Source organism: Pteropus vampyrus, unplaced genomic scaffold, assembly GCF_000151845.1.
Source record: "Pteropus vampyrus isolate Shadow unplaced genomic scaffold, Pvam_2.0 Scaffold168, whole genome shotgun sequence".
Classification (NCBI taxonomy): Eukaryota; Metazoa; Chordata; class Mammalia; order Chiroptera; family Pteropodidae; genus Pteropus; species Pteropus vampyrus.
Genome location: NW_011888949.1, coordinates 613,644 through 627,344, shown reverse-complemented (window position 1 = coordinate 627,344; position 13,701 = coordinate 613,644). Strand labels below are relative to the sequence as shown.

The window sequence follows — 13,701 nt, the reverse complement described above, 5'->3', positions numbered from 1 at the left end:
AAGGTAAAATGAGGCCATGTGGGTGGGCCTTAAGCCAATAGGACTGGCTAGTGTCCCTAGAAGAGACTATGACACAGACATGCACAGAGGAATGACCAAGTGAGTATAGAGCAAGGATAATAACTTAAAAATTAGAAATGTAATTATATAATATTAAAAATACAGCATATTTTTAACTTCAGAAATTTCCTGTAAATGAAAAATACAGGAATGATACAACGTAAAAGTCAATCAAAATTACTTTAAAAACAGAGTGCTGAGATAAACTAATTTTTATTTACTACGATTACTCAAGTAATTCCATACACTAAGCCTTGTAATTAGCATCACACTTCCACCCGTCCAACTTAAAGTGACAGTGTGTATGGGCCTATGCGACTGCTTAATCAAAGGCAACGTGTGACTGAAAGAAACTTACTTTGATGAAATTGTCTGAAAGGCAGGAGTCGATCCCTCTCTTGAGCATCTAATCCAATGAGTCAGAATTTCAAAATGAGAGTGGGTCAATTTGCAAGACTTTATATATAAAACAGGATCCAGCCCCTAATTCTACACAGCTAGAATTAATTCTGAAAGGCGCTGGGGTACATCAATTACATACTTAATGTAAAATATCAAATTGTGAAGCATAGAAAGAAAAAAAACTAGACTACCTGACTTCAAAAGATTAGTATAAAAGGAAGAAAAAAACTACATGTTAAACAATGTGAAGACAGCGTTTCTAAAACAAAGTATCAGATAGAAAATGCCCAGATCATCACGAAAACGTACCACTTACTTTCATTTAAACTGGGGGTTTAAATATCAATTCCTATCAAATAATTCCAAGGGAAAAATGTTAAGTCTCTTGAACTGGGGGCAGCAAGAGCTAGAGACCCAGGAGGGATCTCTGGGAAGGAATCTGATGATGATTAAGAGATTTCTCACTCAGAAGCCTTCTGATGGCTGGCACTTAAAAAAAAAAAAAAAAACTATAAAAAGCAAGAAGAGAAAGCAAAAAAAGAATAAAAATTGACAGGTGAGCACGTGAGAACAGGTGTGGCTGGGGCAGAGGAGAAGGCTGGCCCGGCCAGAGCGAATGCCCAGGCGGGTGCGAACGGCCCTTGCCGGGGCGCTGCGCCCCAGGCCTGCAGGCGGAGAGACGACTGTCGCCGCCTGCTTCCCTCTGTGCTCGGACAGAAGGGAGCTGAAAATCTGCGCTGCTAACGGACCACACCAGCGGAACCTGGCTCGCTGCATGTTCGATATTTAAAATGTGCATCGTCTGTTGGCCCATGTATTTAATGGACTAGACTGAGTTTCCTTTCGTTGCAACAGTTGTAATGGTGAAAATCTGAAGTTAAACTTCCACCGAAACCGGTTAATTATAATACGATGGAACACACTTCAGCCTCGAAAGAAAACATGTGCCATCGGGAAAAGACACGCATCTGTTGTCAATTTTGACAAAGCAGTTTTTTAATGTGCCTTCTCAGTGCCTCCGGCTCCAAAAATCACGGGGTCATCTGTCTCCACGTGCAGGGGACAGCTAGACACTCAGCCTCTCAAGAAGCACTGTGCTCTCTACTTCAGCCCGTTCACTAACTAGTGAATAAACAGCCACTTCAGTGTTCGGGACGTACGCTCAGCAAGGACAACTGTCGCTCTCTCCTGTGTCAGCGTATCTCAAGATCAAAGGTGTGTCAGAGAGAAGGACCGTGTGTGTGGCGGGCACTACGGCATCGGCTCAGTGATGAAAAGCAGCTCAGTTGCTTCTAAGGGCTCAAGAGCTGTCGTCAGGAAGCCAGCTCGTAGTGAGAGCATCCCGCCTTCCACACGCGGGGGCCGGCCCGGGCCAGGCACCAGGCACGCTGCTCTCGTGCCTGGAGGGCACTGTGGGGTCTCTGTAGCGCTCCCCCCTTCTCTGTGCTCTCACACTGTTGTTCGTTAGGCTACGCGAAGCTGTGAGCCTTACCAACGGCCAGTTTTCCTTCGACTTTACAAGGAAATACACAAAACAGATGCTGACATCAGTAAAATTCCTCCAACAGACTAGATTCCCTGCAGCTGCGTGTGCAGGAACGCACTGAGCACAGGGCCCCCTGCACGCACTGTCCCCTCCCGCACGCATGTGTCGGTCCGTCCACCTCGCAGCTACTGAAGGAGATGCAGGCAGCGTGCTGGCTGCAGGGACTACACTGTGCGGGCGGCAGCCATGCAGCCTGCCCAGGGAAGCTCGGAGCCCCTGGAGAGGGCGCGGCCACTGAGTGAGTCTAAGACAGGTACGGGACAAGCAAATGGGTGAATCAGGGCACTGGGGACCCACAGGCACTAAAGCCACTCTGACCCTCCCTCCCGATCTCCTGTAGTGTCTCGAGGACGCTAACCTCCCCCTGACACACCCACGGCCAGCATGCCACTGTCACGGTCCTCTGCTGCAAGGCCACAGCCCCATTTCACAGTGCCTACAGGCCACTGGCCTGCCCTGCACCCCAAGTCCTACTTCGGGCTGCTCCCCAAGATGCAAACTTCTCAACCACACCCTTTGGAATTCCAAGTTCACCGTCACCAGAAGCCATGACGCCCTCAGCCTGTCCCCTTCTCATGCTAATGGAAACCTAGCTCTCCCGACATGCGAGGCGGGTTTTGTCTCAGCCCTCCTCCTGCTGGCTCTGAAGGTGGTGGGGCATTCCTGGCCCCGGGTCCTGTCTGCATCTCCTGTCACCTGAAGACACCACCCACCACCTGTTGCTGTCCACCTCTTGCTCCACTACTGCTCACGTGCCTCAGAGGCCAGCTCCCAGCCCACCAACACCAACAGTGCCCTGTCCCTTGTCTTGGCAGAGACGATGCTTCTGCCACCCTACCTCTCAGGTCCCCATCCTCCGTCCCTCTGGGCTCAGCTCTATCCCAAGGCTGGTCGTCGTCAGTGACCCACCTTTCCGCAATCGCTATGCACCCCCCTTCTTCCCGCTACATGGTCTCCCTTTCCACGTCGCTCGCTGCAGGACCCGACTTGCCCCATCATCTGCCCCTACAAAGATGTCCGGTTACCCCCTTTCCACACCCTGCAGGCCCGTTACCACGCTGCCTTCCGTGCTCCCTCAAACACCACCACCATCTGCTGCTCTGCCAACACCTCGACTCCAGCACTCAACTGTCTGGACCACACCTGACCAAGGACACTGACTGGTCTGACTAAGTTCATGACAACGGCCTCCACCACCACCGTCCTGGCACTGGGCACCGGGCCCGGGAAGGACATACTTCTCCCTCACCTGCACTGGCTGTTTCCCTTCTCAACTAGCTGCTAGTTTTTCCACTTTAAAATGAAACGCTTCCTTTCAAACTCACTTCCTCCCACCAATCACCACCGACCTCTGCTGTAGCAGAGCGCCTTGGAAGACCAGCGACACGTCACTCTCCAGGTTCAGTGCCCCGCTCCTTCCCAAATCCCCCTTGGCAAGGCGCGTGCCTCCGCCACTTCACCAAAGCCACCCTGTCAAACGCCCCAAGGCCCCTACTGCTAAGTGCACTCTCCACTGACCGGTCAGCAGTGGGTCCCTCCTGCGGGCCCTCGGTGGCCACGTTCTTCCCCTGCTCCTTGTCCTCTACCCCGTTCCCTCCTTCCCTCCTCCCCGCAAGCCCCCCGCCCCCAATGCTGACCCGATCACCCCAGGTTCCAGGCCGTGGTCTCTCCCACACGGCAACATCCCTTCTCTAGGCCTCTCACTGGGCGCAGGCTCTAGATCCATCTAGGTGCCAACAACCCCCCAATGTGTACCTGGAGCCCAGAACCCATGTCTGAACTCATGCCACCTGCCTGCCTGACATCTCCGCCTACGTGTCTAGCCAGCTCCTCAACTTCATCCAGGACAGAACTCTGGTCTTTCCTCGACCCCTGCTCCCCACCGCCAGGTGATGGCAGCCCCCCCATCCCCGGTGCTCGGGCCCCTTGGCGTCATTCCTGCGCTCGCTCACGTGTGCGTGTGCGCTCTCTCTCTCGTCCCACCTGCCACCAAATCCTGGTGGGTCCGTCTTGCATCGCAGCCAGCATCTGGCCACTCCACACTGTCGCTGCTGCCACCTCATCTGAGCCGCTGCCGTCCATTACCGGATGTCGGTTAAGTACGTCCCAGCCAGGTGCCTGGCTTCCAACCTCGTCACCCTATGGCCACTCTCACCTCAGCAGTGAGCACAACTCTCTGAAACACGAGCCGATGGCGTCATGCCTGGGCCACCCTCCGGCCAGCGCGTGTTTCGCTCGGAGGGAAGCCGGAGCCCTGCGCGGCCCAGGTGCTCACATCCTCTCTGCTCATCATCTCCTTCTGGTCACCTGAACTCGCAGGCGTGGTCTCACCTGAACTAAGACCCTCTGTTCCTTCTGACTCCTCTGTCTGGAATATTCTCCGCTGAAAAGGGCATGCCACCAGCTCTCTGGCTTCTACCTTGTACACCGGCAATGAAACCAACTCCACCCGCGTCCGCCCTGTCACTGCGTTTGCATCCTGTCACATGCCGCACAACAACTAACGTGCCTGCTGCTCACTGACCGCCTGACTGCAGAAGCTTCGTCTGTTTCGGTCACCCCCGTATCTCGGTGCCTCAGACAACAAGTGCGCTCAACAGAGGCCTGAGGGGACCCACTCCGCAAACACCCCGCCAGGGCGTCTGGAGAGGCAGTGCTACCATCGCCACGATGCCTCTGCTTCCCTCAAAATTCGGCACCTTCTACTCAATTAGGAAAAAAGACACAGCCGCGTCCCTGAGGGCGGGCGGGCGGGCCTCCCGGAAGCCAAGTCGTCCTGACAGACCTGAACGGGGCCCGATGGCTTTACGACCGCGAAGGACACACGTACCTTGAACGGGCGCCACCACGGCCCCCTTGAAGTGGGGGTTTATGTGTATGTTCTTGGGCTGCTGCGGGGTCACGGGCGGAGGGGTCATCATCACCCTCGGGGCCTCGATCTGGGGCGGCATGTGCAGCCCCTGCGGAGGGGAGGGGTGGTGCGGGTGCTGCAGAGGCAGCAGCGGCTGCAGCGGCTGCTGCTGGAACAGGCTTCTGATCGGCTGCTGCGGCGGGGGCGGCGGCGGCGGCGGCGGCTGAGGCTGCGGAGGAGGAATCAGTCTCGGCGAGTGTGTCTAAAACCACAGAAAGACAAATTCACAGATATCAACACTGAGAAGCCACGTCGGCGACTGCTGACCCCGGCAGAGACGTGCGCTGGTCCCACAGGACGCTGGGATTTCGCAGCTCACGGGAGCAGCTGCGGGGCCGGCGGGGAGCAAAGCAGCGCCGCCTGTTCCAGAGGACCGCCCCTTCCCACGCGAGCCGGCCCCACGCCGCGCGTGGATGCCGACAGACGGCATCCGCCCCCGGCCCACCAAGCCCAGCCCGCCCTGGACCGCGCAGGAAGCAGGGAAGAGAGGGCCGCGCACGGAGGGTGCTGGTGCGGGTGGACAGGCGGACCGACACGCGGCCGCGTACACCAGGGACGCCAGCGTGGTTCCCGCCGGAGAAAGGATGGGGGAAGGCGCAGCGTGGAGCGCGTGCGCCGAAGCGCCGAGGCCCAGGGCCACTGTCGGACAGTCCCAGGGAGCCTGCAACAGGGTCCTGGCCGTCCTCCTCCTCCTACACGACCGTCGTGGAGAGCTAAAGAGCCGGAGCTGGCCTAGAGGGAACCTGATGGCCCAGGCCTGCTTGTGGCCACGAGTCAGACCGGCCACACTCAGCAGAGGCAGCAGCAAACTCCCGACCAGCCCCGAGCACAGCGAGCTGCTCCCCCGAGCAGGACGCCAAACTGTGGCGGCTCCTGAATCCCCTGCAGGGTCTGTCGTCCCGCCACACGCAACGTGCACGGTGAGGAAGCACGTGACGGGGACCTCGGCTACCTCACTCGCCGGTGAACACCAGACAGCGCAGTAACTGACGTCGGAGCGCGCCCGAACGGAACCGAGTGCGCGCACGACGCAAGGTCGCGTACCCGAGGGCATCAGGAGTTTTAAGTACATCGTGGGTCTTGGACGGCACAGCTAGGGGCCCGCGGGCTGTCCGTGTGGAGAGCGACAGGGCAGCGAGGAAACGAAATCAGAGCTCGCAAGAGGGCAGGGCGAGAGACTCAGCCGCGTGGGGATGGCAGGTGGCGGCAAGGACGACATGGCTGAGCCATGATAAAAGGAGGACAGAGGACAGAACCTGAGAACAGTCAGCTGACGGAACAGGAGAGAAAGAGGCAGCCCGAGAAGATGAGCGAGGACACCCCAAACCTCAGGCCCCAAATCAGAGGCTCAAGAAAGGGGCGCTCACTGGTGACGCCCAAGGCCCCAGAGCACAGTGGGACCAGAAAGGACAAGGGGACGGGGTGATTCCGAGAGCTCACGCAGGACAGGGCGAAGGACACGGTCCAGACTGAACGAGGAGACGGACAGAAGCCAAGACATGGGCAGAGAGCGTTCTTTCCAGAACGCTGGGCCTGGGGCTGGGGAGGAAACAGGGTCACGGGCGGTTGTGATCTGGGGCGGACACAGGTCGGAGTGAGGGGACGTTCAGGGCAGACAGCTTTGACCTCGTCAGTAAACTGCCATTCTAAAGGGGCACCGACTCGCGAGACGGGAGCGGCGCCTGCAGCCCCGAGAGGCCAGGCTGGGTCGGCCCTAGTCTCGGCCTTGATCTCGGCCCCAGGCTCGGCCCGCTCACAGGGAGCTCTGAGGCCATGTCAGCCGGAAGATCCAGAGAGCCACCTCGCTGTGGGGGGCTTAGGTGACTCACTGGGAAATCTCACAGCGTCCCCTGGCCACTCGGCTCACCCCTGAAGGAGGCCGGCGGGCAGTCCCCTCACTGTGGGTGACAACACGGGAGCTTGGCTACGGTCCTGGACCGTGGAAACACGATCCCACAAAAACAGGTCTCCTGTGTGCCTGCTCCCCCCAGGACGCCAAAATGGCCGCACCGGCCGCTCGACACATGCCGCATGCAGGCTGGGGCCGGACACGGGGCCGGGACGCAGGACGGGGCCGACGAGGAAGGCAGGCCAGCCTTCGCGAGGTCAGTGGCACCTCGGCCTGGAATGGCGGTGGGAACGCGCGCAGACGAGCCCAGCCGTGAAAACCACCGGTCCCTGCAGGCTGGGATCGGCCACCTACCTCTGCGCCCCTCCTTCCCGTCACAATGGGATTCTCCTGTTAGAACAGTAAATCGACTTCTCCACTTTCGCCATTTCACAGACGAGCGCTCCTAAACCTAGCATTTCTACACAGAAGCAAAGTGCTTTCCCCTTAAATTTGGATAAAAACGTAGGAGAGACATAGACTCAGTGGACCCAACACAATCACTACAATTCCTGCCTTGCTGCTGAGACGTCTCGTCTTTCAAATACAGGGAAATTAAAAGTAGGCCAAAATTACAAGTATATGCTTTATCCCTAAACTATGAAAAATGTTTATGGCTAGGATAAGACAACCCCATTTTTATGGATAGAATATGGTAGTTACTCTAAGAGGAACTGGTGTACTTAAGGAAAAACCTACGGTAAACAGGACAAAGAAAAAAGCATTTTTATAAAATAAACGATGACTGCCGAGATTCTGGAGGTAATAAATCCAGTCCTGAGGGTGGTGCTCTGGGGAGAAGCGCTCCTGCACGAGCAGAAGTTAAAAGCAAGGCTCCTCTGCGGTCCTGTCGCCTAAGGAGGCAGGGCTCATGATTCCCTGCTCCACAAGCAGCCGTGTACACAATGAGTTCTCGCTCCCCAGATAACAGGGAAGAGAATTTACAAGACCGCAGATAACATCCTGTTACAGACTATAAAGAAACTTTAGCCACTAATCCTATCAGTAAACTGTAATACTAGACTAAGCAATAAACGCAAAATGCGATACCCACGAAAGCACGTTTCCGTCTGACCGGAAGTTTGAGGCGATCACAATGAAACTGTCAACATTACCACGACGGGAGGCTGAGTGGGCAGCAGGGCAGGCCTGTGGTCTTTCATCCGTCCCCTGTCACTGTTCTCTCTCCTCTGGTCCCCCAGGCCACGACACATCAGGGAGCCTCCTCTCCTTCCGCCCCGCCGTGAGCCGTAGCGGCCCTGCTTGTGCTGTCGCTCCCGTTCTTCGAACTCGAGCAGCGCCGCTTTGGCTTCCGCTGAAAGCTCTAGGTGAAAAGATGCACACGTGTTAGGTACATAAAAGAGTCGGAACAGACTCACAGGGAGGAGACAGGGCAGTACGTGACACGGAAGCTCTGGGGCAGCGAGTGCTTCGCCCACAGCAAGTAACTGAGCTAGCAGGACAAACGGGACACAATCGCGACACCCACGTCCACTGTGAGACCTGCTCAAGGACGGCACGCTTTCTCCCGGAATAACATCCGAGTGCCTCCTGTACAAATAAACGAAAGTGTTTCCATTTGAGGCCACGGAATGTTCTGAGGGGAGCGAAAACGAAGAGGCTGGTGCTGCACGTAACAGCCGCCCGCCACCCGCAAGCTGTGGGCGGTCGCCATCGTTTCTCCCACCCACCGCAGACGACGGCACTCGACACCTGGCTCCGCCCGCCCTACACCGGTACGATTTTCTTACTGAAACCGGTAGATTATTAATGCACGGTGGCACAGGGACAAAAAGAATATAAAACAAATTCCTGACTCTTCTGATTTTAAAACAAAACTATTGATGAAATCATTCTGTAGTCAAAGTTAATTTCATAAAGAATGGAAAACTCATTTAATACTCTTATCATTTCAAATTCTCAGATTTAGCAGAAAAATAACACTTGACTGTGTGAAGACGTGCATGCACTGATAGGGAAGGCTGAATACCAAATGACAGCAAAGTCACATGAGAAAAAGCCCTCGATGCAAGTGTCTGTGGGGCCCCCGGAGGTGCCCGCCTGTCCGACCCACGCTTTACGGGTACAAAACACACACAGACGCTGGCCCTAAGAAACTTTAGTTGACACATTATTCTAAATTCCTAAAAGAAAAAAGCTGACTTATTCAAATATGGTTCCTTTATTTGAGAATACTGTCTACTGTGGTAAGTTATCTTACACAGATAAACGAACATCTTCTAGAGATTTCACTGCATTCTGAGCAGCTCGCCGACGCCTTTTCCACAGTGAAGGGTGCATTTTAGATCTTGCCAGTCTGTCCCCTACCTTGGATGCCATCGTCATCGCCAAACTCTTCCTACATCTCTAAGCCACATTTCATTTTCTTGAAATTGTTTCTATGGCATTCCCCTCCCCTTCAAATGAATCTAGACCCCATTTGAAAGAAATTTAATCTCTTAACGAGCGCAGACTTTTACTCCAATCTTGACTACATGATTGGTTCACACACACATTTTATGTGGTGAATCAGCAATTATTTTTCTAGTGGTTCTAAGTGTCAAGATTAATTTCACCAACCCCAGTAATAAAATGGTTTCAAATGACATCTTTAATCAGCAAGTAAAAATGCCTTCTTCCAATTGAGACAAGCTGTCACAAAAGGTCACCAAAATATGACAGGATGGAAATTACATGTGTAACTTCAACTGAAATGTTAATTTCCCTTTAAGTGTTTTCTGAACTATGTCCAGATCTTTAAAGCAGAGAGCTATAGCTCAATGTAACAAAGTTTTACACTGCACTGAACCTGTCTAAACTGTGCTTAAGAAAAACATACATACAAATAATTTTACGATAGCTGGACTAATATGTAATGAATATTTATAAAACACAGTTTATTTGGCAAAATAAAAACAACGAATGATAGTCTGAGTTTTTTACAAGATAACTAAGTCATGAAATTTGTAAATCCTTACAAGTGCAAGGACCACTGTGTAGACTTAGGACAGTATTCTACTGCTGGGCACTAGCGATCTCGAACTGTTTATGACCTGATGAAAATGTTTTTCCCATAGACCCTGTGCTTTAAACAAAATTAACTTAGGACATTAGTTAAAGAGGACATTATGTGGGTATCACAACAATATTCTATAGGCTAAAGCAATAAAACAATTTAACATAATACGTATGCCAGTGAAACACAATATTGAAAAATCCAGAAACCTACTCATAGAAAATGGAAAAAAACCTAACTGAAATAAAGTCTTTCATGTGTTGCTTGTATTGCTTGTTTCAAAGAGAATCTGGGGTCTACCTCCTCAGGCAAAAGAACTGGCAGCTCTGAACTTTTGAGCTGACACGTTACGGAAACTGGTCAATGACACCCACTTTTTAGAAATGGCATTTGACATTTCCACTGAAATTTCCAGTGAAAAATTTCCAATGAAAATAAATCATTCCCTTACATATATATGCTCTAGACACCCTTCCTCAATCGGATTCTGAGAGAGAGAATCCCTTCTACCCGGCAGCATCCTTATGTGTAAAGAACAAACTTCTCTCTTAGGTATGGAGTTTTGTACCATCCTTGGGAAAATTGAAAAAATGCACACATTTTCTGTAAGATTTACTTTCCAGAATCCTGGTTGAGGAAAAAAGCTCACTATTAAAGATATTAACCTAGATGAAAGCCCAAAATTCTACTTCTAATTCAATCTGAATTCAAAACACAAACCTTTGTATTGGGCTCTGTAACTGTCAAGACCGTCAAGCATGTATGAATTAGTGCTCTCTGTATTTAAGAGTGACATCACATATTTGAACGTGAGAAAGATTAAAAGTGACCAAAGCACCCCTCTAGATTTTGAAGAGGGCTCACTACCCCACCCATAGACTAAAGGCTCAGAAGTGGGGGATGCCAGAGCATGACTTCATCCTTTTTAAAGGGTGCAGTGTTCTCAACATTAATCGATTTCACAAACTGTTTTTATTTGAATTCAAAATGTTAAAAGACTTTTGTCAAAAATATTTATCATATGTACTCTGGTAGTGAGAAACATTAAATTCATTACAGGGAGTAGGTAAACAGCTTTACACAGTCAAATAAATGTACTTCTAGATGGAACCTGAAATAAATATTTCTATCATCAGGAACACACGAATAAAGTGATAAGTAAAAAATTACGCAACTTTCTAGTTTATCAATTACTGCAGCAGCCTCTCTTTCTCAATAAGTACTTTTCTTTTATATACAACTACCCTTTTGTTCGGGGCACAGGAGTGTTAACGGTAATAAGGGAACTCGCTGTTTAAGGAAACCCATTTTTAAATGGACATAAAAATCCTTCTTATATCGGGAATAACCCCAACTTTTCAGGTACTGGAAAACGCACTTAGTTCCAAACACTAAGCTTTCTTCGCTTAAGGCTCGTAAATGTAGGGCCAAGAAAGATGCTTTTAAGCCCCATTTTTACCTGCCCTATTATCTAGCCAAACAACCGCATCTGCACAAATGCACTTAAAGCTTTTTTTTTAATGTTTAAAGAGTGGTAACTGGTCAAACTGTTTATGCTTAAGCTACTCTGCCTCTCAGGACCTCAGACCCTCTCCCCCCATATTTAAAGAGGCCACCTTGCCTGCCAGTAGCCCCTTACAGTCTCCTTTCTCAGGATGACATGAGTATGAAGCTGCCAGATGCCTTAAAAAGACACAAGTTCTTGAATAAAGGCAGTATAAGTGACCCTGAGAAGAAGGAAATGAAGCAAAGGGTCTCAAAAGAAAGAGATGCAGGAATGAAACACAAATCACGAACATAGGCAAGCTGGATGCTCCGCCAGGCATGGGGACACTTATGCCACGCATGAGACACTTATGCCACGCATGGGACACTTATGCCACGCATGGGGACCATGGAGACACTTATACCAGGCATGGGACACTTATGCCACGTATGGGGACACTTATGCCACGCATGGGGACACTTATACCAGGCACGGGGAAACTTATACCACGCATGGGACACTTATGCCACGCATGGGGACACTTATGCCACGCATGGGGACACTTCTACCACGCATGGGGACACTTATGCAAGGCATGGGGAAACATGCTACGCATGAGGACACTTATGCCACGCATGGGGACACTCATGCAATGCATAGGGACACTTATACCAGGCATGGGGACACTTATTCAAGGCATGGGGAAACTTATACCATGCATGGGGACACTTATGCAAGGCATGGTGACACTTATACCATGCATGGGGACACTTATGCAATGCATGGGGAAACTTAAGCCAGGCATGGGGACACTTATACCATGCATGGGGACACTTATGCCACGCATCCACGCATGGGGACACTTATGCCAGGCATGGGGACACTTATGCCACGCATGGGGACACTTATGCAATGCATGGGGACACTTATGCCATGCATGGGGACACTTATGCCAGGCATGGGGGGGACACTTATACCATGCATGGGGACACTTATGCAAGGCATGGGGACACTTATGCCAGGCATGGGGACACTTATGCAAGGCATGGGGACACTTATACCAGGCATGGGGACACTTATACCATGCATGGGGACACTTATGCAAGGCATGGGGACACTTATGCCAGGCATGGGGACACTTATGCAAGGCATGGGGACAACTTAAGCCATGCATGGGGACACTTATGCCAGGCATGGGGACACTTATGCCATGCATGGGGAAACTTATGCTAGCATGGGGACACTTATACCATGCATGGGGACACTTATGCAAGGCATGGAGACACTTATACCATGCATGGGGACACTTATGCAAGGCATGGGGAAACTTATGCCATGCATGGCGACACTTATGCCAGGCATGGGGAAACTTATACCACGCATGGGGAAACTTATGCCAGGCATGGGGAAACTTATACCACGCATGGGGACACTTATGCCACGCATGGGGACACTTATGCAATGCATGGGGACACTTATGCTACGCATGGGGACATTTATGCCAGGCATGGGGACACTTATACCATGCATGGGGACACTTATACCATGCATGGGGACACTTATGCCAGGCATGGGGACCCTTATACCATGCATGGGGACACTTATGCAAGGCATGGGGAAACATGCTACGCATGGGGACACTTATGCCACGCATGGCGACACTTATACCATGCATGGGGACACTTACGCAAGGAATGGGGAAACTTATGCTACGCATGGGGACATTTATACCATGCATGGGGACACTTAAGTCAGGCATGGGGACACTTATACCATGCATGGGGACACTTATGCCAGGCATGGGGAAACTTATACCACGCATGGGGACACTTATGCCACGCATGGGGACACTTATACCACGCATGGGGACACTTATGCCACGCACGGGGACACTTATGCAATGCATGGGGACACTTATACCATGCATGGTGACACTTAAGCCAGGCATGGGGACACTTATACCATGCATGGGGACACTTATGCCAGGCATGGGGACACTTATACCATGCATGGGGACACTTATACCATGCATGGGGACACTTATGCAAGGCATGGGGAAACTTATGCCAGGCATGGGGACACTTATACCATGCATGGGGACACTTATACCATGCATGGGGACACTTATGCAAGGAATGGGGAAACTTATGCCACGCATGGGGACACTTACACCATGCATGGGGACACTTAGGCCAGGCATGGGGAAACTTATGCCACGCATGGGGAAACTTATGCCAGGCTTGGGGACACTTACGCCACGCATGAGGACGCTTATGCAAGGCATGGGGAAACTTATGCAAGGCACAGGAAAACTTATACCATGCATGGGGACACTGATGCAAGGCATGGGGACACTTATACCATGCATGGGGACACTTATGCCAGGCATGGG

The 13,701-nt window shown here is 51.7% G+C and overlaps 1 protein-coding gene across 1 annotated transcript in view; it reads right to left on the bottom strand.

The window, feature by feature from the left end:
- The window catches only part of RBM33 (RNA binding motif protein 33), a 124,229-nt gene that overhangs the window by 67,120 nt on the left and 43,408 nt on the right, over positions 1-13,701 (bottom strand). The window contains exons 8-10 of the mRNA XM_023536733.1: positions 7,923-8,131; positions 4,839-5,121; positions 419-466 (exon numbers count right to left, since the gene is read on the bottom strand). Coding sequence (XP_023392501.1) covers positions 419-466; positions 4,839-5,121; positions 7,923-8,131 — 540 coding nt within the window. The remainder of the gene's footprint in view (positions 1-418; positions 467-4,838; positions 5,122-7,922; positions 8,132-13,701) is intronic.